The sequence below is a fragment of the Temnothorax longispinosus genome, chromosome 1 (genome assembly GCF_030848805.1).
Source record: "Temnothorax longispinosus isolate EJ_2023e chromosome 1, Tlon_JGU_v1, whole genome shotgun sequence".
In the NCBI taxonomy this organism is placed as follows: domain Eukaryota; kingdom Metazoa; phylum Arthropoda; class Insecta; order Hymenoptera; family Formicidae; genus Temnothorax; species Temnothorax longispinosus.
In genome coordinates this window covers 27,898,578-27,926,560 of record NC_092358.1, presented here as the reverse complement: position 1 = coordinate 27,926,560, position 27,983 = coordinate 27,898,578, and the positions used below count along the sequence as shown (strand labels likewise).

General features: G+C 45.5%; 3 protein-coding genes across 12 annotated transcripts in view; 1 reads left to right on the top strand and 2 right to left on the bottom strand.

Moving 5' to 3' along the window:
* LOC139822805 (uncharacterized) overlaps positions 1-1,198 on the top strand; it is a 5,157-nt gene extending 3,959 nt beyond the window's left edge. For 2 of the 3 annotated variants that reach the window (XM_071794855.1, XM_071794845.1), the window contains one exon: positions 173-1,198. In XM_071794855.1, the coding sequence (XP_071650956.1) occupies positions 173-511 (339 nt within the window). In that variant the 3' untranslated portion in view covers positions 512-1,198. The remainder of the gene's footprint in view (positions 1-172) is intronic. The other variant, XM_071794866.1, reaches the window with a different exon arrangement.
* 14-3-3epsilon (tyrosine 3-monooxygenase/tryptophan 5-monooxygenase activation protein epsilon) lies at positions 1,011-11,113 on the bottom strand. The gene is made up of 4 exons (XM_071795019.1): positions 10,971-11,113; positions 5,327-5,633; positions 4,776-5,119; positions 1,011-4,085 (listed from the first exon to the last, which is right to left on the bottom strand). Exons 1-4 carry the CDS (start codon positions 11,032-11,034, stop codon positions 4,030-4,032), a joined length of 771 nt encoding a protein of 256 aa, XP_071651120.1. The 5' UTR covers positions 11,035-11,113; the 3' UTR covers positions 1,011-4,029.
* On the bottom strand, positions 10,970-27,983 carry Osbp (oxysterol binding protein). 8 transcript variants are annotated; one of them, XM_071794880.1, is made up of 11 exons: positions 27,059-27,983; positions 24,114-24,179; positions 21,110-21,315; positions 19,506-19,801; positions 18,615-18,807; positions 16,035-16,321; positions 15,714-15,943; positions 15,365-15,641; positions 14,851-15,230; positions 14,317-14,537; positions 10,970-14,247 (listed from the first exon to the last, which is right to left on the bottom strand). In XM_071794880.1, the coding sequence occupies exons 1-11, from the start codon at positions 27,184-27,186 to the stop codon at positions 14,105-14,107; spliced, it is 2,427 nt and encodes an 808-aa protein (XP_071650981.1). In that variant the 5' UTR covers positions 27,187-27,983; the 3' UTR covers positions 10,970-14,104. The 8 variants fall into 8 exon arrangements, with proteins under 8 accessions (XP_071650981.1, XP_071650989.1, XP_071651005.1 ...); XM_071794888.1 differs by having other exon boundaries at positions 19,506-19,795; XM_071794904.1 differs by having other exon boundaries at positions 19,506-19,756; positions 27,059-27,982.

Here is a 27,983-nt window from a genome sequence, read left to right as displayed (position 1 = left end):
GATTAAAAATAACTAATGTCCATTTAGGTTTTAATTTCGTTTCCGTCTTTGTGGAAATAAGAAATTAATATGCAGGCGCGCATATGTAAATTGCAAATTTTTAAAAATATTTTAATATTTAACACTCGACGAGCATGAGAAATAATAAATTGTTCCGTTCCATACATTTCAGGAAAACAGACGAAACACTGTACCAGGCCCAAGAGGTCCAGTCGTGTCCTTGGAAATGTTGCGCAACGTAAAGCTGAAATCCGCGAAGCGTAGGCCTAACGACCAACCTGGAAGATCGCCCAGAAACGGTCGGGTCATTAAGAGTCGACTTGCGTCGAATATCAATCTTTCGCCGATCTTGACCGGATCGGAGGGCAATCTCGAGCGGATCCTGCGACGAGTAGACCTGAACAGACCGAGGAGACTCCTGTCCGCCTCGAGCAGCTTCCGCGAACGCGATTTTACACAGGAGACGCAGTCGTTAGAAACATTGACATACAGCCAATCCGTGCTTGAGTGACCGCAGTATCAAGTATGAATCGTGACATCAGAAGCGAGAAATTTTCACAAATTATTGGAGGAAACTTGCATCATGCATCGAAATAACTTGCTTGCTTTGCATATCATATAACTCATATTGGATATATCAGATTTAAGAAATTTTGTGAAGATTTATAAAGACAAAAAAGATTTTCTTTTTAAATTTGTATTATTAAACGTGAATACACGTGAGAAAATTAATTTGTTACGATACGTAATGTGCAAGGAAAAAAAAATCGATATCTCTCGTTTCTGATGTCAATCTTAATATGACTGCAATGAGAGAAAAGTCTTAAAAAATTTAAATTATATTAATACAGACGTATGACATACTCGTCATAAAATTAAAATATTCGTATTTAATATTAAATTAACATTTTAACTCAAGAGCTCAAAGCTCTTCGCTGCATGATTTCTCTACAATTGGCTGGCCGAAAACTCAAATCTCGATCTCCTTTAATAAAACTGTGACCAAGGCATAGATTCGTAATTACTTTATTTATTTGTAGCTTTCATGTGTGTGGTTTTACAGAAAAAAAGATTGTATCCGGTGTATTCGCATCGATTGTAATACAGAGCGTAAGAACGCATGCGGATCCAAGAATGTAAAATCAATTCCTCCGAACGATGATGAAAAAAAAAGCATTGCTTCGCGCTACTACTTGTTCATAGCGATCTGGTTCTCGTCGAAACCAATGAAATCGAACAGATTCGAAAGTTTAAAATTTAGTTTGAAATTTTGAATTTGATGGTTTTCGAAATGATCCAGATGGTCTCCGATTTATGTTCTATGAACGTACAACTGGGATATATTGCCCGATCGGGCTAATAATTCATCGGCGTTCAGAGATCGCTACCGCCATTCGTTGCCACCTGACGCGTTTCTTTCCTTTTTTTTTTGGTTTTGGTTTTCACGTAGCTAAATTCCTTAAAACACTTTGCCGCACAGATACATGCTATGTACTTGAGAAATATATTTATATATTTATATATATATGCGCGTGCGTTTTACAGCCTACGACGGCATCCGCCTCGCTCCGCAGTTCTTAATTTAGAGCTCTGTTTACCTTGCACACAGTTTTCGCGCGATTTAATCTTCACGATTATAATCAACTCCGATCATATCATATACTCGAGTTGATCCTACCCGAGTCACTCGGATGATCCCTCGCGTCGAGATTTATTTCTTCGTTTTCTTTTTTTTTTCCCTCTCTTTAGCCTACCTTATTACGTTCTTACAATTACATTTCGCAAATATACTTACTTACTTTACGAGAGCCGATTGATATTATTTTGAATTATTTCTCATAACGTGTGTCATTTGTAACATGATTATCAATTTTTATCGTTACAATACCTAAATACAGGGGCACGATGGACACCAATTACTTCCTCGCGGAGGTTGCGATCCGCGTTTTTCTCGCCGAATTATGCAATTCTTGTTGTTGTCGAACGCCTCGCTTCTCTCTGCTGCGTTAAAACTCTCGGCGTCTCCTCTCCGTCACGTTATCAGCGAGAAAACTGAGTGAGCTTAAATGGATTTTGGTAGTTCTAGCTATATAATAAGTAGATAAGTTTAATGCGTAAAATGGTCAGTAACTAGCTAAGCTTACCTCATCGATCTGAAGAAAGGGTACTTTTCACTGTAAATCTCTACGATCCCGACAGACTCCTCATTACAAGAACAATGGAATGTCTCAACGTAAAACTCGATGGAATGGCTCGTCGATGAATCGGCGAATGGATAATTACAAATACTGATTCCGACTATCGTCCATCCGGAAGGGACAGACGAAGACAGAGAAATATATATGAATATATTTATATATTAATTATATATATATATATATTATTATTACATATATATATATTAATATATATTATATATATAGAGCGTAAATTGCGTGTGTAAATGTGCGAGTGAAAAAAGTCGGGGTACAGTCATTTATTCTGTTCTTATACCACAGCAATCGATATTTAGTTTACACAACGGGCGTATGAAAACGTACAACCACATTACAGACTAGCTAGATAGTTACTTTGTTTGCTGTGAGTAACGTAACGCGCTAAAAAGGCTCACCTACGACAACGTAATCTTTTTTTCATTTCTTCCCCCTTCTTTCTTTCTTTCTTTCTTTTTTTTCACCTTTTTATTTTTATCACGACGCTGCTCATCGAGCTGACGCGATGGGACGCACTCGCCTCGGAAGAGATACGTAAAAGGACCGGAAATCAAGAAATCGCCATCAGAGAATTTCGATGATACGCTCTACCGCTTCTCGCTCACGTTACTGAGCGCCTTCGCGACGCGGTCCCTATTACGAAAGCTCACAAAATCAGGCGTTATTGCATTTGACGAGGTGTACAGAGGGTGGGGGAGGGGGAGAGGAGGCAATCGAAGTAAGCACATTCTCTTCTCCTCAACTCGGCTATGCCAAGAATCCATGCATTTAAAATTTTTCTTTTCGGCTATCTATAACATTACAATCGTGTCGGATTTTATTCGGAAGTACATATCTTATTACAGGGTACAAGCTCGAAAGCGAGGTCCGTCCTGATAACTGGCAATGAGGGCGCCGCCGTTATTTCCGTAAAGAGAGAGAGAGAAAGAGAGGAGAGCACGGGGGGGAGGGAAGGAGAAAGAGAGGACACGCGCGAATTATCTTTAAAATAAATCGATTTACATGCGTTATTACAGACACCGTAATAATTACGGTACACGCGGGACGACCGCGCGCGCAGTAAAAAAAAAAGGGGTGAGGAACGAAAAGGAGGAGATTGGAGGAGAAGAGCTCCAAATGGTGAAGATTTTAAGAACGGATAGACACGTAAATATATCCCGGTATAATGCCGTGCAATCCATACGCCTTTTTGTTCCTCTTCCACTATTGCAAAACATAGGACACATAATTCGTTCTTATTCACTGTGACGGAAACCAAATCTGAATTGCCGAGACTAGTAGATACCGACTGGCGCCGGCATCGACGTCGGCTCGACGTTCTTGACGCTTTCGCGACGTCGTTCGCACATAAATTTCAATCGGACGCATGCGAGGTGCAAACACGGCGTTTCCTCTCGATACGCAAAAAACGGGGCAATTAAAAAGTGCCTTTCTCCTAAATGCTTTGCAGTCTCTCTATTTACCGCAGGGTGCGTGTCCTTTTGTTTCATTACTTTCTGCTGTGCTCGATAACTCAATCGTATATATATTGTGTACGTAATATAATGCCGAATAAACTGAATAATTTATTTATTATTAATTCTGTTGCTGTTGTATTTTGTTGGTATTGCTGCTGCTGCTTTGTTTTGAAGTAACCATACGGTGCGTGCTTTTTTATATTTTTAAAGGGTCACGCAAATTTCTAAAGATCTCCCCTTCCCACCCCGAACTGCCACCTGCTGAATTGGTTTTTTTTTCTTTTGCTTACGAGTTATTTAAGAGTTTTTTCTTGTGTCTCAGTTTTATATGCGCAAGATAACACTCACTACAGCTAGAGTTACGATACGTCCTGGTCTTCCACATCCTGCAGCTGCTCCTTTTGTTCAGCTTCACCTGCGCAACAAAAATAACAAATGTTGTGTCAGTAAATAATCTAGCTGAACGCATCTAAACAATGCACGTTAAATAAATTACGTCTGATAAGTGAGGAAGCTTAGTGAGATAAATTTGTGATACCTTTCTCATTTTTTATTCTTATTGTTATTATAACGATTGCATAAGGATTATGTCGCTCACCAGATGCACACATGCTAAGAGGAGGAGGACGTTAGGAAAAAGGGTATATCTACGTTCTGGCATCGTGGGTATCAACGGCGCTATCGTCTTGCAGATCAGACTCGGATTCTGAATTACAAAATAGTAATTCTGCATTCGAAAATTGCATGCAAATTATGACTCCTTACAAGTCAAAATAGATATAAAAAAAAAAAACAAGTTTATAACAAAAACATAAATACGAAACGAGATAAATAGAAAGTTCAGAATGTTTCACAGTTCACGATCTTAATTTTAATGACTGTCCTCTAATATGTTCCGAAGAACTCGAGATCAATATTTCTTCAGAGAAATGTAAATTGAGGTGAGACGAGAGTATCCGAGATAAGATCATTCTATCACAATGCACGGTATTCCGTCTGCGTGTCGATCGATCGAGGACAGACGAGGTACATCGCGTAATGCGTTTTAGCGTGATCAAAACATCCCTACGGCGGTTTCGCCTCGATAAGTAAGTGGGACACTAACCGTCTCCCTGCATATCCGACGTCCATAGGGTAAGGTTGTCCCTGAGGAGTTGCATTATGAGGGTGGAATCTTTGTAGCTCTCCTCAGACAGCGTGTCCAGTTCGGCGATCGCATCGTCGAAGGCCGCCTTCGCCAAGCGGCATGCTCTGTCAGGGCTGTTGAGGATCTCGTAATAGAACACGGAGAAGTTGAGCGCTAATCCCAGGCGAATGGGATGGGTCGGCGGTAGCTCCGTCATGGCGATATCGCTCGCTGCTTTGTATGCCACCAGGGAGTTCTCCGCCGCTTCCTTTCTGTCATTACCGATGGCAAATTCTGCCAAGTAACGATGGTAATCACCTTTCCTGAAAGCGCGTCGACAGCGGATTAATAATTCGTATCGTGTGTCGAAATACAACACGCATCAGCGACCATTCAACAGCTTGTTTCGCGACTTTTTAAAAAAAGATAAAAGAGACAATGAACTATTAATCACGTTTTTTACTTAGTGCTAGGTAAAAATGAAAATATGAAGAAGCGATTGTAATAAAATATTATGAATGGATCCTTACATTTTATAATAGAAGACTTTGGATTCTCCCGTGGAGGCGCACGGTATCAGATGCTTATCCAGGACGCCGAGGATATCGGCGCAAATATCCCTGAGCTCCTTTTCCACTTGAGATCGGTACTGGCGGATCATCTCTAGTTTTCCCTCGGCACCCTTATTCTCTTCCTTCTGCTCGATGCTCGAGATTATTCTCCAGGAGGCTCTCCTCGCTCCGATCACATTTTTGTATGCTACCGAGAGGAGGTTCCTTTCTTCAACGGTGAGCTCTACGTCCAACGAGGCGACCTTCTTCATCGCCTCAACCATCTCTGCAAACAATAACGGCAAATAATATCGTTGATGATAAGTTCATCGACTTGTCGTATGCTATAAGACGATCGTTATATAAGAAATTATAAGTATAGAATAAATGTAAAAGTGGTACGTGGAAAAAATGTTGAAACGCAAAAATATAATTATGACAGAAAACAATTTCTTTTTATAAAACAAGTGTTATTTCTTTAAAATGCTAATCTTATCTAAGAAAAAACAATCTTCGAAGTAACGGAAGTGACTTTCTTAGGAACGAAAATACTGTTTTTATACATAGCGCCTTGATTTTTCTCTACACACGCGTTGACGGTACATAACATTTTTATCCATACGTGACATTTATATAATAATCCTTAAATAGCAAAACTATCGAAGAGATTCTTAGATTAATAGATTATCTGGATTATCAAGGTCTCTACCGTGAAAATACAATATAAAAATGTCCTAACGATTTAATATGAAACGAGTTTTTGTCACATATCGATTCGACGATGAAACTTGACGAGATATATATATAAAGTCAATCATTCATTTTACATTGTATGTACGTCTTCCGAGCTACTCTATGTTTATCCCGCAAAGTTCAGGTTGTCAAAGGATTCCTCCGTAAATCACTGCGGAATGAACTCTCCGTGCCGCTCGTGAACTTGTTCGCTTAAATGGCGTATGGACGTTTGGCCTATAAAACGTTAACGTGCCTATCGCGGATGAAACGATAGCGCGGAGTGCCTTTGGAGTAAAGGGGATGAACGCGTCGGTATATATTAATCCGCGCTGCCCCTTGAACTTTGCGCGGAAGTCACTAATACGGTATTTATCGGCACATATTCGCTCGGGAGCGAGATGCTGTTTTTGGCCTCCAGATGCTGTTTTTACGAAACGTTCTCTCTCTCGCGCGCGCTTGCCCCAGTGGTCCAGCCCCCCCGACGTGTTCTCTCGACTTCATTAGGCGCAACATTCAAAAGCTCGAATCAAGAAATTGTGGGGAAGAAAGGAAAAAGAAGTTTATTCGAGGTATTACCAAGCGTGGAATGTATTAGCAAAATTACACAAGATCGTTAAAGGACGAAAATGAGATGCGAGCTTCGATTTAAAGCTGCAAATTCGCTGCCGGCGCGGAAGGATCTCGTACGATATGTACAGTCGTTGCCAATGATTCCTTTCCTGAGGTATTCTTATGTTCCCCCCTTATCCCAGGAAAAGAATCATTGACGGCGACTGTACGTCTCTCCTCCCGCGGTATCAGCTACTCTCGGTTAATCTCGTAAACGACATCGGAGATAAATTACAAATGTAAATGTTGACTCGGCGACGCGCACAACCGCGCGACCGATTAAACGTTTGCCTTCTCTCGCGACTCGAAGGATCTGGGAAACAAGCCTCCGGGAAACTTGTCCTCCGACTTTGAAGCTGATATCTCCATTCAAAGTGCGAAGGCTGACAATGAAATTCAAGAAACTTTCCGCCCTCGAGTTTGTCGCGCGCTCTCTCGCTCGCGCTCTCGGCGCGCTTAAAATGGCACAAGTGGCACGTCTCGCGGGGGGTAGAAAGGGGAAGGAGGAGGAGGAGGAGGCTGCCGGGAGGCCGGACTCCGGAAACCCGGAGACCCATAATAACGGCATGATAAACGACGGGCAGGCAGGGAGGAAAGGATGCGACGCGTGGAGGAAAGGATCGATGCGTGGATCAATGCGTCGCGACGCACGCACCGACGTTACCGACGCGCGACCCGAGGTGATAGGTGCCTTCAAGTTCACGGGGGGTGAATGTGACGTAAAGCGGACCGTTACAATGAACACGGGTGTATACATATACCGGTGTGCAGCAACGTGGGATAGCACAGCCAGATCAATACTTTCCTTCTGCTAGCTACCCCTTCTCCCCCATTCTGTCCTCCTCCTCCTCCTCCGGCACCTTCTCTCACCCCTTTGCTCACCCTCCTCCTCCTCCCGTTCCTCGACTAAAGCCCACCCTTTTCGTCTCCCTTTCTTCCTCCAGCTACTCTCAAATTCCGACCGTCACTCCTCGTCCTCCGACACATCCTGGGAGAGTCACGTCGTTACGTCGCCTCTACTCCGGCTTTGCCCTCGGGACTGATTATGCCGATAATGTCGAACTGGGGTAGCTAACAACGGGCCCCCGAATTTTCGGGATTATCCCGCGCATCAAATTATACTCAATTTTGAGTCATTTTAAACCATTCCTATAGGTCGCCCCACTGCTCCCACGCAATATGTTAATTTAACTATAAATCAATGAAGTTGAAATAATAAATTTCGACACACATAACAGTTAAAAATAACAGAATGTTATTTAACTCGAGGTATTGGTTTAAATTTCATCGTTTTTAATATTTAACGGTGCATGAATAGATGATCCAGAGAGGATTTATAACCGTCCTTAATATATTCCTGCGCCGCCGTTACGAGCCATTTTTCTCGTGACGCAAATGACGTTTTAAGAAACAATGGACAAATACGCGCGTTTAATCATAATTTTTCAGTGAATTCTTTTTCGATAGAGCAGCGAACAGGAAAAGAGAAACAGTACCGGGAATCGTCAGATACGTAATTCAAAGGCGACTTCTCTCTCGGGGCGAATCGATTTCCATTCATCGAACCCTCAGTAATTACGCTCGGCGTCGAAATTCCAATATTCCATTTTCAAAGGCGCAATCCCGAGAGAACGATACGATTTTTTAAATCGGCGGAAACTAAAATGTATAAACGATCGCGTGCGCGCGCGCGCGTTTGAACCGACGACGGGCTTTTTGGGCCGATTGAAAGTAATTCCGTGCGGAACCGCGGAATTTGCTAATTGGAGAAATTCCGAAAGGAGAGAGAAAAAAAACCGGAGAGTGACTCGCCAATTAGAACGGCACCGCGAGAGGAACAAAGATTCGTTAATCAGTGCCGCGAGATCCGCGCACGAGATCTCTCGATCTCGTTATACCGGGTGACGCGCCAGGAAGAGAGGCCTTCGCCTTATCGTCAAGAGAAATAAGAAATTTTTAAGGAATGAAGAAAGGAGTAAGGTCGCCTACATTCGTTACGTTCAACTCTTTAACTTTTCGTCAACTTTTTTTTCTTCGTTACTGATAAACAGAAAATTTGCAACGACACCTCTTATTATTCTCTTATCGCTGATAAAGTTATCGATATATACGACGAGCTACTTTTCGCATTACCCAGCCTGCCTCCTCCCCGAGATTACGCGCATTTCGCTGTCAAAGTCGCGTGTAAGTCGCGCAGGGCATGTACGCATCTTACACACGAAGAGGAAGGGAGGAGAGAGAGAGAGAGAGAGAGAGAGAGAGAGAGAGAGAGAGAGAGAAAGAGAAGAAAGGAGAAGGGAATGCCAGGGCGCAGAAGGAGATCGACGCCGGGTTCCTCGGGAATCCCGCCACGGGAAAGAGGAAGACACGAGGCGCGCACACCGAAACGCACGGCGCGGCGTAGGGACGGAGAAATTTGACCGTCTCTCTCCCCCGCCCACGCCTAGTCTCTCCTCATCGCCCCCGCGGCCCCCCTTGCCCGAGCGCTCGCGCGATCGGCCCTCTCTGCCCTCCGCTCGCTGCGGACGCACGCGTTTTTGGCCCTCTGCTCTGGCTCTCCCGGAACGAGAGATCGTGAATCGGGCGTGCTCCTATTATCCGAAAAAGATAGGAATGACAAGCGTCGCGGGACGCGATCGATACGAACGCTCCGAATCGGCGGATGTGTGCCGACGCTCGATAATCGCGCACGTCCGCGGGGCCGCGTCGATATCGAGAATGCGAGGACGTCGATCGGATCGTCCTCGTCGTCGTCGTCGTCGTCGTCGTCATCTTGGAAAGTCGGCGGCGCGACTTCGGAATCCTCGGACGAATTGTCGAAGAGATTCCGAAGGAGACGTCGCGCCGGCTCCGCAATTCCCGCGAGGGATCGCCTCACGTTACGCCTAACCTGGATCCTGTTAACTCGATACGAAGGGCAGGGAGAGGGGATGGAAGGGACGGAAGACGTGCGAAAGGACCGAAAGAGTCGGCGAAACCGACATCCGGAAGAGGTCCATTTTACCTGACCCGACGGCTTCGCGTTCAAAGCGGATACGACTTTTTTTTTATTTTTTTTTCCCTGGAAAAAGGAGTCGAAGAAAATTAAAGCTAACAGTCCGTGATCTCCGTGCAGATTACGGACATATCGGCGTCGAACCAGATGCGAGAAGTTCGGAGGAAGAGCATCGTTCCTCTCTCTCTCTCTCTCTCTTTCTCTCTCTCGCTTTCTCGGTCGATCGAGTCCCGGTCGGTGATTTCTTCGCGCGCGTTCAAGGCCAGATACCACGAGCGGAACACGCGAATTATACCGCGGGTACCCCGTTCGGCCCGTGGTAATAACCCGCCGGCGATTAGCGGAGGCGCCTCGGCGTGTCTCTACCGCGTCACGACCGAGAGAAACGGACCTGTCGCTTATCTCTCGGAGGTGAGTCGAGAGAGCACGCCTAGCAACGCGTGGCGTGGCGTGGCGTGGCGACTGGCGTGTCGTTCCCCGATCGGGCCAGACCGGCGGAGATCGCCGAGAACACGAGAGAGAACGACGGGAGAAACGTGCGAGATCCTCGTGCGTACACTACTGCGTACGCCGTCGCCTCGTCCCCGCGGGCCCCGGGCCCCGGACTCGGAGCCGGGGGCTCCGGCGAACGAACGAACAAACGAACAAACGAACGGACGGATGGACGGACGGACGAATGGGCGAGCGAGCGAGCGGGCGGGCGGGCCTCGCCGGGCCGGATCGACCGTCGCGAATGACACGAGTCGATATCGCGTCCGGCGCCGCCACAAAGGAACGCCGCCGGCTACGACGAATATACGCCGTAACGATCGGCGGCCTCCGAATCGTCGCGGTCGCGACGCGGATTTTGACAGGCATGACGCGAGCGAGAGAGAGCGCGCGGTAGCTTCTCGACGTTCTCGGGAGTTCCGTCGGAGTAAAAGAGTAGGACAGACAGGTTATTCGTCTCGATCCGCCGAGAGAGCGGACTCCGGCGCGGCGGAGTCGCGGGGTCGCGGGGCCACGACGCCCGCGACGACGGATGGCCGACGGATCGGGGCACCGCTGACGCGTAACGCACGCGGGGCGGAAGCGGGGGAGGAGGAGAGGGGCCGAAGGGGGAAGGATAGCCCATTGACGCGGAACGCGGCGCGAGTCGCGAATGGGATCGCGCGGTTACGTAGGATCGGTTTTCGCGTCCGCGAACCGGCTAGGCAGCTCCCCCCGGTGCCCCCCGTCCCGCCCCGCCCCTCTCCTCTCCTCCACCGAACCTCTTGCCGGAAAGAAGAAATATCTCGTACTCACCGTCGTAGCGTTCCGCTTGCTCGGCCAGTTTCGCCTTGTAAACGTTGTCCTCCCGTTCCGACATCTCGGACGCGCGCGGTTCTCACGGGTTAAACGGATAAAACGAGGGGGCCCACGCGGGGGAGTGACGCGCGCACGGAATAAGCCCGTTCGGCAAGACGTAACGCCCGAAATACGCGCAACGAAGCCACACCGCACCACGGAGACGTACAGGCCACTCGCAGGCTCACTGACCAAGATGGCGGCGCCCGCCAACAATCGAAAGCAGTTCCCAGTCTCTCGCGCAGCAGCTCCGCGGATGGACTCCGCTCGCCATGCGCTCGCGCCGTGTATTACTACGCCTTCGCGTGACGTCATTGCCTCTCCGCCGCCATCTCGGCGGACGGAACGGGACGCGCAGGCGCGAGCGCGCGCCTGCACGACTCGCCGAACGAGACGCTCCTCACCGTTTCTCTCCCTCTCTCCAGGCTGAACGAGAACCGATCTTCTCGCTCTCGTAAATGTCCGTCGCAAAATTCAGCGGACTCGTGAATCGCGCGATATGTCGCGCCCGCCGCGCCTCCGCTTTCCGGCGCTGCTCTTTCGTGAAATGCCGGGAACGAGAAACGCGGAACGCGAACCGGGAAACCGGACGACGGAAATATTTCACGCCGACTCGCGCGTTTTTTTTTTTTTAACGCCGAACCGATCGGCGTTCTCGAAACTTTTGAAAAATTGCTCGAGCGGCAAGCGCTTTCTTTCTCATGCTCTCTATGTTAACAATAAATATCGAAAGACAATTCATTTTTATAAAAAAAATATTTCTGAAGGGAAGGGAGCGTTTTACCGACCTGCGCGGTATTACAGAAGAACGAGATACCATCAATAAAATATCCCCGCAACAAACTCCTCTTATTTCCTTAATCTGTATTAATTCGGATCGCGTTTATACAGTTCTTTCGCATGATTGATTCAATATAATTAATTCGACAAAACAAAAAATCGCTTATAATACAATTACGGCCTTTTATATGTGATCGATGATGGGTGGCTGTGAAGGAGACGCCACGAAATAAATATCCCTTTGTAGCGAAGCATATTTATATTTTTCTGTCTCTCTCTCCCCACACGAATTGGCTAATGTACAAGCGCTAATAATTCAACTTCACTACTCTCACATACCCACATACACCCACACACGCACACACATTCGTCGCACCTTGTTAAATTATTTAATTTTTGTATTTATATGTATACAGATGTGTATAATATATATATATATATTTATATATAATCATTTCAATTATTATAAACTATTAAAATTATAATACAGCCAGAGGACTTAGCGTAATGATCATTGTAGACATTGGCTGCAAGCTAGCCGTTCCGTTCGGCTCATCGTGCTCGTGCACGTCGGCCGTGTACTCGATAACATCGCGGAACGGAACGGCCTATGTGCTCATAAGTAAGAGGGATATACAATAAGTTTCATCAATTAATCGTTATATGTACACACACTGGCATACATACATACAAACACATACGTACATACACGAATCCACTCGCTATAAATTCGGTCTCGCACGGGTGCCTACGGGTGCACACGTGTGTCTCTATGCTACAGCGATAATTTCGAGAAAGAAACGATCGTAATACGCTCGATTACCCGATTTTCGTCTTTCTTCAATCGGGCGGAGCGGCACTTAGGGGTCTTCGATTCGCCGCCTCGAGTATTTCGCTACTTGTCGTTCCATTTCGGTGATAATGCGACGCGTACAGCTCGGCAAAGTATTCGGAGCGTAGCTTCTAGCGTGCTTGAAATCTGTGCGGACGTGAAATGGCATGGTTTCTTTTTTTCCTCCTTTTTTTTCCGTAGAACAAACGCTGGCCAAACTTGGAAGCATCATCGTCGTCGTCGGCTTTATATTACGTGTGTAAAATGTTGAACAAATGTCGATCTTCTCGCGCGCGCGTATTCATAAATCACTGAATAAACCTTTGAACGTGTGCAGTTGCACGGATCTTCGAATTCACGTACAATAACGTCAGGATTTATTTTTCCACTTCGAATATTTTTCAGACTTTCTTTGTTGTGACACTAGGGTCAAGCAGAAAGTGTGCAACGAGGGAAAAATTACAAATACCGATGCGTGTCGAAGTTCAATTGGCTTCTTAAGATATGGAGATGTTCTTTATTTCTATAAAAATGATGTAAAAGATCATATATAAAAGAAAAATCAGCGCATCTTTTATATTAATTCATGTCAAACGTCGGCTCGATTCTATTCCTCATTGCACATCTATCTGCGTTTACACAAATACTTTCAATAATGGATTAAAAATAATAAAACACACAATTTTCGTATATATATATAGCAGCACCGATTGAGTGCGATATAACTTAAACTCGGATTAATTTCTAGAAAACTAGATTCATATTCGTTTAAAAATAAGTTGAGAATACTGAATATATTATAAAGTGGAACATGTAACTTTTCGAAATCCTTCCTCTCTAATGACAGGTTTTTTTTCTTTTCTATACGGTCTTATTGCTATCTCTCAGTTTTAGGCTAAAAATAATATCCGGAATTCATTCGACTTGCCTGAGAGTTTCGATTTTTTACGAACTCATACATACAGCTAATATGTATAATAAAACGCACTTACAAATCAAACTGAAAAATTCAAGATTGATGACTATTCATTCAGCTCAAAATCTTAAAAAAAAAAAAAAAGAGCACGCAAGCGCATGTTAATCAAACATCACGTTGGACTAAATATTACTTCAGTACTAGAGAAAAGAAGAGACGAAAAGAAAGACGGGGAAGAAAAAGGGGAGAGGAAAGGGAGAGAGGTAGAAGAGTTAAAGAATAGGCGATGGCGATGACATGCAAGTACAAATTACACATTGTACATGTCAGAGTTGCCAACAAGTTTCGTCCACTTCATTGGAAGAATTAATTGCTAAACCATATCCCATAACAACCCCATTATCACGTCAACGTTATTTCATAAGCATTTAAAGTCTCGACCGCGAACGATCGCGACTTCTAATCTCGGCTACCGTCACTTTTGAACGATCCAAAATTTCTCTGCACACTGCATGTGTATGTGACAAAGTCACATCACACAATGGAATCTATCTATATAACAAACTAAAATATGTTCGGACATCGCGACCAGTCACCTCTGCTCTTGTGATCCCAATATTCGCCATTATAAACGAAACAACGGCTGTCCGTGTACGGATCTTGCTTCTTCTTGAACCACAGCGGTTCGTACGCCTCGTAAGGTAATCCTGCGGAGAGAGACACGAGATTCGTGAGCAAAAGAGCTTGATTTTCGCAATCTGACGATATAAACTTACCTTGCGCGGCGGCCCTTTCGGCGTCGTGCTCGCGAGCCCGTCTAACAGCTCTTTGTTTTTCTTCTAAACGCAATTTTTCTGCATTAGCCTCGTCCCATCGTCCATCCTCCATTAACCGCTGATCAGGCCTCAGCCGAGAATCCGTCGGAGCTACACCTTCTTCCGGCTCGTTCAATTGACATGCTAGTTCCGTGAATGAATAATATTTCTCACAATCTTCACTGTAAAATTATATTAGGGTATTAAAATACTTCATACACATTAAAAGTGCTGTTGTCGGTAAATTTCTAATAAAAGATCCTCTTGATCAATTTTTGTTTTGAGACATGTATTTTTTAGCATAAAAAAATTTATTTCATTGGAAAAATATATATGTTATATAAAATTATGCTCTGCTTATCATCACAGCTTTAACAGATAGCTGCGTTTGAATTCTTTACAAAGGAAAAAGACCAAGAACAAATATAAGAGAGTGACAATTTCTTTTTTTAACAGATGCATATTTCCGCGCGCTTATCATTGCTACATACTTACGGAGGCAAACGTCGTTTCCAAGCTAATATATAAGGACCCGTCTTGTAAACTGGATTATCGGGGGTGCCAGACGTGCTGATTACCGGAGCGATTTCTATCTTCGAATCCCATGTACCCTGCACTACCCATTTGACTTCCTTGTTGGAATTCATGACTACGCCCTTCACCTTGCGCTGGCTGTCTCTCGAGAAATACGAGTACGGGATGTACTTCAAATGGCACTTGATACCTTCCTTATGATTTACAATATCCATGTCGCCGCTCTGGTCGACCCACAACTTTCCGACTATAATATTATGTACTGTAGTAGTAACTTTACGCCATGTATAATGTTGCTGGCCACTATTAAATTCTAGATGAGCGGTACCCAAGGGAATCACCTAATAAACAAAATTCAAGTTCTCAGAACGACCGTGTTTGGAAAATACGGATGGTTGCGCGCTCGTTTTGACGACGGTTGAGCGACTGTTTGCGATCGGTACGTACTTTTAATCTATCAAGCAAGACATCGTACCTGCAGATATTTTCCACGAAATTTAGAAGCCATTGTGAACTCTTGCCAACATCGCCATTTCTTCCCTTCGCAATGTTGAGCTAGCATAGGCGGATGATGAGACACTTGCTCCGAAATCGCGCGCCATCCAAGATCGTCCGTACGATCGCATTCGTAAGTTTCGCCTAAAAGGGGATTGAAAGGCTTTCCCGTTCTAGCGGCGGTTGTAGCGTAACTAGATACGGTGAACGCGGCTACAAAAGCCATCTGCTCGTAACTATCTGAACATTCTGCAGCCCTATATATTTAAGGAAAAATTATGTCAATAACTTTTCTTTCACAAAATAGACGCGATTAAAGATATCCGTACCTATCAAGAATATCTGCATATTCGTAGTCTTCCGTTAGCCGTTGGAGCATACTGAGAGGTTCCGAAAAGTTCACCGGCATGGGAATTTTGGACAGGTCCTTGCCAATGCAGTTTTTCATTATGCTCCACAGATTCAAGGGATAGTTTGGTTTTTCAGGTACCCTAGTCCTTCTCTTCCGTTTGGTGGTCATCCCGGTGCTGCTGCTGCCATTGTTGGATCGCCAAGCTGCCTGTTGTACGTGAAAATATTTACATCCCGTTTTTATTTATAAAAAAAAAGAAGGGGAGAAAAAGGGAGAAAGAAAATGTAAATTTGCTTACGGTATCCAGGTCGTCTGTGTTCGTGACACGCGAGGAAGTCTGCGCCGCGGTGGAATCGGTCACAATGAGGAACGAATCGGCGCCAGTGGAATCGGAGACGGGCAAGGGCGTCTGATCACCCTCCGAGCTTGAGCCATCGTCGCTACCCTGAGAATCGTTGCGATCTCTCGCGGAAATCGAATTGCTCGTGGCGGGTATGGTTAGCGTGAAAGTGTCCGATTCTTGGGCGTCGTAAAATTCAGCGTTGTCCTCCTCATCCTCTGACGGTGACGTCGTAACTGCGGGATCTGCAAAGTCAAAATTTCCCATTTGACAGACGCGACGCGGACGTGGGGGAGGAGGGAGGGAATTCGTAGCCGGGAAGACGGGCGGAAGAAGATTGTACGGAGCACGTGAACGTCAAGTGGGTACACGTTGCACAAAGATCGCCTAATCGCGCCCGTGGATAAGCATCGAGATAAGGTACAAAGTGTAAGTTTTTATCGCGTCGCCGACGCACGACGCGACGGAATCGGGGAACACAAAGGAGGAAAAAAAAAAAAAAACGCGCGTATGTTACACAAATTACGGCACGCTGCGTCGAAGTCACGCCAAGTCACCCGCGTTCGCGAGATCGTATCGCGCGTAATAAAGAATCGATACGGCGACGTCCCGCGAGCCCCGCGCGGCCAAGACCGCCGCCGCGTGATCCGCGTAGATCCGCCGTCCGGAGACTCCCGAGTTCGTTTCCCGCTGCTCGAGGACGATTTCGCGCCCTGGCCCGGCCTTGCTCCCGCGCTTCACTCCTTCCCGACTTTCCGGCGAATCGAATGTGCCGCCGCGCGTCCGCGCCGCGGGGTCGCGGAGCGTGCTCCGCGCGGCTCCGCGGTGGCCGGTGCTCGCTCGATCGAGCCGGCGCGGCGCGAGGCGCGAGCCGCGAGCCGCGGAAGGACGCTTCGCGCGAATCGCACGTAAACGCATCTGTCCCGCACCCTCGATCGTCCACTTCCTTCTTTCTTCTCCCTCCGGGGCGCGCACCACCAATTTCGAGTACCGACGGAAGAAGTGGCTCACAGGGGCGAGGGAGGGCGAGATGGAGACGTATGCGAACCAAAACCAACACGAAGACACATTCCCGTGTGATCTCCGATCTCGTCTCGATGACTCCGAGACTCCGACTCCCGGTTCCGCACCCCTGGTTCGACTCGGCGGCGGCCGCGAGAAACGGTTACGAAACGCCGCTGACGCGCTCAATCTTGTCACCACCTTCCTCGAGCCGATCGTTTTCGAGTTTCGACACCTTCGTCCGATCTCCGTTCCGTCGTCGGCGCGAGAGGCGATCGCGACTCCGGGGAATTCGGGGGGAACCGCGTTGTCGGAGCTAACGGAAGGAAAAGACGAATACCAATTTGCGGTGCCACTCTCCCGTCGATTAAGCGTCGGGCTCGGAAGAGACGGAAGCACACCCGACAATCGTGTCATGTGCGAACGTACATACATAAGTTATTACGTTACCATATATATGTTATATATATATACAGGAACACGACGCGGGGATAAACGCTCTTTTGTCCTGTGTATATAGAGACACGGTACACGGACGGTAGTCGGGGTACGTAACGTACGTAGACCACGGATGACGTAATCACGCGGATAATCACCGCACATCGGCGCGTCGGGGCGCTTCTTGGAGGCCACCTAGCGCGGGCGCGGACAAACGACCGCGGGCGCCGAGATTTAAATTCGTGCTCGACAAGCGCGAGACGCTCCACGTCACGGACGAGTATAAATTTTTGTACGAGGAAAAAGAGGACAAATAGAATGCACACTCGGTTAAATGTCAAATACGAACGCGAATCTAAAAATATAATTTGCAGAGAATGTCCCCGACTTCGGTCTGATGAATTGTTAATCGGACATTTAATTTCGCCGAAATATTTAATTAGCTTCAATGTGCTGTATGGGAGATTTGCGATAAATAAGGAAACTTGGCTGGGAGAGAATTCACATTTAATTAAAATTTCGACCGTGAACTCGTCATATTTCTTCGCGCAGTGCAAGAGATCCTGCGTACAAGCTGCCCTGAATCCACTGTACGTCCTTGTCAAGTTTTTTTATAGTTAATATGTGGTCAATGAAAATGTCGAGATATCGATAATGCGTTAGTTAGACATGAGAAAAAGGAGCTTAAACTTTAAAGAAATAAATAACAAAATTATTCTTCAGTTCGAGTGATGTCTTCAATAGAATTTAAATTTAATTTAAAGTTTAGTTATACAAAACATAAAAAAACTGCAATGAGTGACAATGAATGACAATTTATTGCTCGACATTTTCGTTGAAAAGAAATAGATTCTATACAATGCCATTAAAACACATTAAATGATTTTAAAACATTCTATATATATATGCTGTACCAATTTAATTTCAAAATTTGCTGTAATTTTTCTAAACAAAATTTTAACAAATTGAAATAGATTTTGTTACATTTTCTGGCACTTGAAGCAACGACGTAGCAGATAAAAGGTATCGAAAAATGCGAACAAATGCATGTTGACAAAAAGCGGAGAATAAGAAATATAATATAATAAACTTATTTACGTGAAGGTCTGTGTCCCCCCGCATGTGTCGCCGAAGGAATCGCGTGTTGCGCGGCTTCCTCCAGGTGGGAATGTTGCCTAGCTAACTGTTCGACCATTTTCTCTATCCGCACCTTCTGATCGCGCTCGTGCTGCAGCAACTTCTTCCATTTAGGCTCTTGTTGCTGGGCTAATTGCAAGTAATCGCTGCCCGTCTGCAACAACGCGTTCAATCAGTTCTCGAGTTGCGTTTCGTATGAGATCACATCAGTATATTAGATCACATCAATAGAGAGAGAGAGAGAATGCCATTGCCAAAGGGCAATTCCGTGAATGAGACGACCCTGATTGCGTGAAAATTGAACTCTGCTCTGTGAGAATCTCGCGAATTTCTACGTAGACTTTGAACGACATTATTCGCATTCGTACAAGCGGCTAATTACTAACTGTATCTCAAGATTTTGCCCCTTCTCGTTCCTCCCGTTAGATGAGTCACTCGCTCAGTCGTGTCGTATATGTCTCGTTACGATAAGATTTACGAGATGTTCACAAAGCAAGTTCAAGAGTCTATTGAGCAAGTCCGATAAAAGTGGCACGCGAACAATATCGTGCTATTATCTTCCGAAGCATTACTCAGATCCCCGAACGCGAATGTATTCTCCGATGTCCGTTTTTGAAGATATATTAGAAATTATGTAACATCGGTATAAATGTCGCCGCATTAAAAAGCTACTACAGTTTACAATTAAATGTTGGAATCTTGAAACGAGAATTTTGAATAGAAAATTGGATTTTCTGATCGAACGGTATAAACCACTATTACGAGACTTGCTAAATAAACAGCGAAAAGGGAAGAGTTTCATTCACAGATACTCGGTCCTTGAATTTCACAAAGATTATCGTTTGGGCTTACGTTGATCATGGCATTCGCCGCAATCCGAAAGAGCGTGGCTCGTTCGCTGACGATCTTGAATTTCGCCGCTAATTCGGGGGACGGAGGTTCTAACATTTCCAAATCGGTCAAAGCTCGTTGAAGCGCCGATCCCTGCTTAAGCATCAAGTCATTGCACGCCTGTAGATCGTCCAGTCGTCGCGTTAGATCCTTAATCACAGACGCGGTTTCTACGTTTTGATTGTCGTTATCTTGATATTCCTCCTCCTCTTCTTCTAAAAGAGATTTCGCCGCATAACGTCGCCGAAGTACTAAAGCTCCGATAATATACAAGAAAAAGACAGATGCAGCACGACAATTATAGGCAAAATGTATAGACAATAGACATCGTATCGATGTTACGGTCGTTTGTGATGCAAATCAAATTCATAAATTATGCACACGTATAACGGTACAATAATCTATAACTAGTACATAAGATGATAGGAACGTTCATTAAATCATTTATAACGCTGGAATATTCTATTTTGTACCGTGCAACGATTAATTCAAATTGAGCAAAAAAATCTCGACTATTAATATTAACCTCGTAAGCTCGAGTTTTATATTTGAAATGCATAAATTACGTAAGTCTAAATTCAACATTTTATACAGGGTATTCCAACTGTTAAACGTTTTGTAAGCGAAGAGGAAAGCTGAAAGATACCGGCCTTCACGATAATTAATTAATAAAACAAGTCTATTCGCAACGAGTCTATTGACTCTTTAGAGAATAGACTGAATTCAATTCTTTCACTACGATTTTAAACTTGAAATCTTTTAAAATATTTCGTTAAACTGCTGACATAGAAATATTGTACTTTAATTTATTCAAATTTATTTAATAAAAATTTAGTACTTATTGTTCATGTATGCCATTTTTCAATGTTTATTAAACCGATTTCAAACCAACAAATCTGTCAAAATTAGAGTTTTATTATATTCTGATTTTTCGTGCATCAAAGTATTTTAAAGGAAATACTTAATTTGTCATAACAAAATAATTACGTTAACATGCTTCTCTATCGTTCTCTACTTTTTGCTAAATGTACAGGGTGCTTTAAAAAAATATTGATGCTTATATGTATAAAAATAACTTTTTAGAGAAACAGGACTGAGATAACACAAGATATCATATGTATTTTGCTTTCAAAGAACCTCCCATGTGTTCTACAATTCTACATTATTGCAACGTATAAGATCTTCGACGGAAAATTGTAAATGTGCTTGCAACAATATCCAAAGAAATGTGCCTCAGGGCTCTCGAGACCACCCGGTGAAGATTCCACGAATGTGTTGGCAATGATGGCGAACAAGCGGAAACTTTTTGAAGACAAAATACATTTGTTACTATGATATTTTGCGTTTATCTGAAAAAGTTGCTTCCATATAAGTGTCAACATTTTTCTCTTGAGCGTTCCGTGCTTGGTGATATATCTGCAGTGGAATAATAAAATGTTTTTGAATCCAGAGGCATTTGATCTTGTTGATCTTCTACACATCTCGATTTAAAAGGGTGGGAAAAATCCCAGATATGCCGAAAACGGCCAGGCTTACGTGATAGACAGGGCACAATTCGTACGAACCAGATTCCATCGCTTGGATGGCCTTGGCTTTCGCGAGCTCGAGGGCTGTGACCCACTGCTGCCGCTCCACCTCGGTCGACGCCTTGATGTGGAAGGTCTGCGTGCCGCCGTTGCTCACGACGAAGGTGCAGGCGTCCACCGTGTGTATTAAGGCCCCGTGTAAGGAAATCGTGCCGCGGCAGGTGTGGGACATCTCCGCGGGGTTCCTGAAACAGGGGGTAACGGAGACGCGACAGTTTCAGGTACGCGTCTCTCTCAGGTCCGCTCCGGGTTTGCCGTATGACACAGAGAAAGACGGACGTTGAGTTTGCAATCGGGGGAGGGACTCGACTCTTTTTTTCTACGACGATCCGAAACGATTACACGGCCGTGAAGAAGGTTTATCCAAGCGACCACCTCTTCCCCCTCCAAAAAAAAGGAAAAAAAAAAGATCGGTTACAGCAACGTGACGATTGTCTGCGTTAATCTGTGACACCGTATCTCTGACTCGGCGGGAGAGGCAGATGGAGAGGATGGCGGGGGAGTATAGTTAGCATTGAAATAGTATGGATTTATTAACATAATCCGAGAAAATAAACACTCGATTATATCCGATGGAAAGCGATCCCATTACCGTACCCCGCGTTACGGATCCATCCGCGACCGCTCTGCCCTAATCCCGGCGCGAACGCGTCCGCACAAGCGAAGCGAGTGTCTCTCGGCCGCGCTCACGGTCGTCGGTCAAGAGCAACCCGTGGGAGTTAATTCTCTCTGTCGTACGAAACGACAATCCAAAGACCGAGGGGAGCGGGAACGAGGGAAGGGGAGCTCTCAATCGAATCATGCACGTGAGGTCACTCGGGTTAATCGGACACGCAACAATCACGATTCCACGTGGAGGAAAAAAAAGGGGGGAGGAAAGTCATGCCAGCGCGCTCAGGATCGTACAGGGTGTCGTCGAAACGGGTCGCCGAGTTCAGGGGTGGACTCTACTCGCTCGTGGGGATGAACAGAGAGAGAGAATCGCGCGCGATCGCAATCAGCGATCAGTCCGAGAACTCTCGCTTCTAGTATTTTTTTTCTCAATAACGAACAATACTTAATGAGGCTCATTGAGATTCAGATAGGTTGGTGTGGGTCTATCGTTGCGTTAATCTATTATAGTGATGAATCTATACGTCGGAATAAAAGATGAATAGATTCTTCCACCAATCTGCATTTCGGTCTATATGTAAGATCCATTAGTCATCAGCTAACGTCAATGCGGAGTATGTGAAAGGGCAGCTTTGACAATTGATTTAAAAGGCAAGACCGAGCTCCATTTTATGAGAATAGAGCTTCCACACGAGTTTCTGAGAAATCGTCGCGAAATTCTGCGTAGACAGGAAAGTATAATTCGGCGAGTTCCGGATCGCATGCTCGCGTGATCGCACGATCTTCCTACATCCTTAGAGCGAGTAAAACGCACCGTTAGAGTTCATCGATCCGCTTAAGGACACCCTGTATACGTTAATTAACGGAATTGTCTCGAGATATACTCGCGTATACATTTATTTCCCAAGATGGTAAATTTTACAATATCGCGCGTAACGTCGCTCGTTACGTAACTTCTCGGTAAATATTTGCGACGAAACATTTGGACGAAATCCGACGAAATCGATTTTCATGCAGTAAAACAGTCTTCGGAATTTATTGAAAAGGAAGCGGGGCCATTGTTGAGTTTAATTTATCGCGAGTTGTCGCGGCTAGGCCCCCCGATACCTGCTGATAAAATTCATTTTATTCAGCGGCGATACGTTGACCCGATTTTTTCAACTCCGCGGTATCCACGATATTTATATACAGGGTGTCCCGACGATACACTTCTCCTTCAAGCCGCAGATTCTTCGGCGTACTCGGATTAAACTTTCACTTATCGGATATATCGAAACGCGCATCCATGCATGGCATCCGTCTATCCAGCCAGCATTCATATTTTCATTGAGAAGAAACAGAACGTAAAAATTTATGTAAAAATCCGCGGCTGAAAGGAAGCACCCTGTACGTCGATAAATCTCGCGCCGAGTTGTATCCTGGTGCGTGAAGGGAAATTTAGGCGACAGGAAGTCTCCGTAACTGGAAAGAAAACAAGGAAATTATGTTTAATCGAGAGGAAAGGAGGAAGTCATTCAGACAGAGAGAACATTACGAAATCTTCCGTTTCGTCGATCGCACTCGGAGAACGGGAGAAAACGTAAAACTGTGACCCGCGGATAATTTTCTTCTGCTACTTTCGAGCGTCCGCCTGAAAGAATAAGAAAAAAAAACAAAACAAAACCGTCTAATCATCAGAGATACCGGTATAGGCAGCTATCTCGCCGATCCGACAACGACCGTTACACTGCGTGAGAAACCGCTAGAAAAGTGAACAAAAGTGGACGATGGATCGAGACGAACGTAACCGGCACGATAAAGGACACGACATAAAGAAGCGGTACGTCTCATTGCGCGCGGCTGCATTATGTACACACACACACACATAAAAGACAGAGAAACAGAGAAATAAAGAACAGAGAAAGAGAAAGAGAGAGAGTGAGTGAGAGAAAAGGACGATGGAGAATATCAAGTGTTACGTTTAGCACACGGTTTAGCGGTACGAGAAGGGCACGTTTAATTTCCAGACTCCACACGTACAGCTGATACACGTGATGTAACCGCCGACATGTTACAGGTAGGTGGAGAAAGCGGATGAGATTTTTTTCTTTTATTAGGGCCACCGATAAGTTAAAATTGCACGGAAAAATGTAGAGTTATATATACGTGATGTGTGTGCGGTATGTGGGTACGTGTGTATGTATGTGATCGAGTATCCACTTCTAAAAGAGTTAAAAAAATGAGAGATGGGAACAAACGTCCTTAGGGGACAGTTCTTTTAATTACAAACTCGCGGAGAGGGGTAGGGGGAAATCGGGATGCGATTTCAATTTTATCTTGTTTTGATTTTGCTTTTTTTTTGTTTGTTTTATTTTTTTTTTTTTTTACTTACTCGGAGGCTCTGCCAGCCCTCCGCTTGCGTCGCGATGATATCTTTGGCCCCCCTGTTGGTTCAGCCCTAAACAATCCATAAAACAAATAGACCCCGTTCACATTGTGTAACAGACTGTGTGCAAGTGCTTATTGACTCGAGATATTTCGTTCTCTCCTCGTCTTTCTTTTCTTTTTTTTTGTCTTTTACCGCAAGAAATCGACAAGAGTATATACAATCTTTTCACTTTGTCGAGTCGCTCCAAGTTCGCGAAATCGGGAGGAAGATAAAAAAAAAAAAGGAAACCGGTAAACGCGTCGGCGAGTGACGCGAGACAATAAAAAGTTCACTCGGTTCGTAAACGCGAGCGCTGCTGTGGACTTTTGCGTGCTATTAACGCGTGTAAATAAGTACTGTGCGAGAAGAAGCCTCACGGCATACAACACGGGAATAAAATTCGTATATATATACGCCGGCGGTGCCCGTGAAACACGTACCAAGTGAAACAATCCTCGACGGAGGCGTTGCAAACTCAAATCACACAAACTGTGCCAAGCGGAGTGTTAAAAATGAGCAAATCAAAAAAAAAAATGAGAAAAGAAAACGGTTGTCCTAGGAAGCCGGTGCGCAATCGTTTGTCGGAGAAACGCGGCTGCTCTACTTGCGGAGATAACGAGGGAGACCGCGAGATTACAGACGGCCCGGGGGCTGTTTGCGCTCTCGTGTCGTAACGAGTCTTTCGTTCCGCTATTAATTACAATCCGGGGGTTCCAGCAGCGAGATTCGCGTAAAAGTTTAACCAGCTATACGGATGTTGTCGTATTGCGAACTACGAAGCGCCATAAGCGAATCCAGGGCGTAGAGAGTCTCGCAGGAGATTTAAAAACGAAAGACGTGCAGATATCCTGTACGTGATAAACTCCCTCCGATGCGTCGTCGAAGGCGAGGGTCTGCAATAGGATTGTATCGTTTTCAGAAACGTCATTCTCTCTCAGGATAATAGGCCTGTTCGTTTTGGCTGAACTTCTTGTACGGTTCATCTTTCTTCTTTTTTTCTCTGCAACGTGAAAAGAAAAAGAGGAAAGATGAACCGCGCAACAAGTCCAATAACTAAAACGAGCAGACCTGTAATAAGTATTACATAGAAAATCCTTGTAACGCGAATGTTTGACGCTTGGAACGATTGCATAGTCAATCTCGAATAATTCTTCAACTTGATATTCCCGTGAGGATTTGTTTATTCGACCTAACTATTTTTATTAATTATCCCTCAAAAGACTCCTGCTTTTTGGCACCTTAAAAGTACTCCGTCGGGTCCTTTTTGCCTTTCGACTTATAAATAATATTAAATATCATTCAAAAAATTCCGCAAAATTCATGAATATTCTTTGAACTTTCCTCTTTTAAGCTGTGATGTTGGTTTCTAAAAATTTTTTTTCTTTAATAGTTTTTTTTTTAGTTATTAGCATAAAGAAATTGAAAAAGTGATTTTTTTTAAATTCATAATAAATATAAAAAATGAGTTTCAGTATTTTTTGGGTGGACGAAAACGACCCGACGGAGTCCTTTGAGGATTATAAATCATCACATTTCGACTCTGTTTTGATCCTTCTCAATCGATGAAACTTTGATGCTAATATACATAAGCATCCTTATACATATTAGAATCACTGTAGATGATTTGTTGCAGCGAAAAAGATAAGCCAGAGCTAGGTTGAATAAAAAAATCCTTATCGTTAATCATTTACTGGCGAAGTAAAAGTTTCCGATTTGGTTTAATATTATCCACAAGTTTGAGTTTGGGACGTTCCTCTTCGAGTAAGCTGTCTCCAAGAAGACTCGACTCCAGACTCGTCGAGGATCCCTCCTACCGATCCCCACGCGCTTCGCGACGTATCCTGCAGATCGTATAAGACTTAAGCGAGTCATACGCAATATTATCCGTGTCATCCGCAAGGAGTTTTGTCACGCTTTTATGTAATCGTCGAGACCGCTCGTCGCTCTGTCCCGCGCGTTAACGCGCTGACGACGGCATCGCGAGAATTCAGGTTAAAGCTGGAGGTGAACGTTTATCGTGCAATTCGAGTAAACGTGGTTCCAATTCGGCATTAAGACTTGGATAAACCAGATTCGTGCAAATTACGCCATTGAGAAATCGCACAAAGCCTGCGGTATTACGTGAATATGCGCGCGCGCTCTCTCTCTAAAGGCGTCTAATGTTTCTCATCCGATACTTTCTCTCGCGTCCCCTGACGTCAGGTTCTCTTAGAACTAGAGACTACGATGTCACGCGGTGGTGCGGATACGACGAGAGTGAACCCTCGGGGGGAAAGGAGTGACAGGGAGCTGTTTCCCCGCGGCGCGTCCCTCGGGCCGACACGCGCCGCGGATAAGAAGCGAAGTCTGTTTTCTTATCTCTCTTTTTAACGGTTCTGCACGGCGCAGAGCAGAGACCCTGACAGATATACCCGCGAATTCGCCCGAATTAACAACGCGCGCAAACTATTTGCATTAGAGCGCATAAATCGCACGGTATCGTCCCCTCCCGCGCTCGCCCCCGCCCCGTCGCGTAGACGATACCGCGAATACGCGTGACAGCTGTTGCCAGGCTATTTTTGACCCGGGAGCGAGATCGCAAAAGAGTTCTGTCACCGCGCACATAACCTAATCGCGCGACGCTCGACAGAGAGCAGCTCCGTGTCGCACCTTCGGGTTCTCCCTTTTCTTTTTTTTGTTTTTTTCCCTCTCTTTTCTCTCTTCTCTCCGGGTTGATCGCCGTCGAGGACGACGGGGATCGCGTGCCGCGAGGACGACGCGACACGACGTCGAGATCGATCGGGCCGTTAAAAAAACACAGCGTGAGCGAGAAACGTCCCGCGACGGTTGGTGAGACGCGGGGAGATCGCGACCGGGTTCGACGTCGGCGACGACGACGTCCGCGGGTCCGACGACACGTAGGAAACTACCTGTAGTACGACAGGAGGCCGTTTGACAGGACGAACCATCTCCGTTGGTAACCTTTCAGGTAATTCGTCCATTTGAAAAGCCAGCCTTTCATCTCCTGCGCGCCGTGCTGGCTCTTCGGGTCGCCCATGCTGCCGTCGTCGGCCTCGCGCAGTTGCGCTCGCGTACCTCGCACCTCCCTGAAACGAACGCGATGCGAGCCGCGGTCTGCCTACACATCACCCGCGTTGTACCGCGCCACCATTTTGGTAATTCCTCGTGGACGTGGAAGGAGGCCTGAGAGGAGAGACTGACTTGACTGACAGAGAGTGAGGAGAGGGAGAGTGAAGGGGGTTGGTCACCTCCCCCCTCGCGTAGTCTCTGTCTCCGTTCCGTCTCGTTCTCGTCGGCCGTCGAGCACGCAACGAACACAGACGCGGTGTACGTGGGATAGTGGTCGAATGACAGGCGATGACGGCGTCAAGGTGATCGCTGGAGACGATCCGCTGGTGCGGATCTTCTTCTTTTCGGCGACGGAACACCTCGCTTCTCCTTGGCGTACGGCGCCACGACTCACACGCCACTCGGACTCGCCACGTTCCTCACTGACGGCTCACCTAACCTTTGTTACCTCACCTAACCGTCGTCACTGATGTAACGCGCTCATGATTTATGTGTGCGTGTGTGCGCACGTATGTATGTACACATACTACTACATACACCGGTCGGCATACAGTCGAGAACAAAAGTGTTGACAAAAGTTTGGACGTAGCGAATAGAATTGCACTTGTAGCGCTTTCTCCCCTCTTCGCCACTTCTCTTTCCTCTTTCAGCGGTTGGCCAAGAGGAGACAGGGAAGCTCGGGGATACAGTTCTTCTCGCTACATCCCTGAACGTTATTTTCGCTCCTGACTGTACACACGACACGCCAATCATAAGCGAATTACA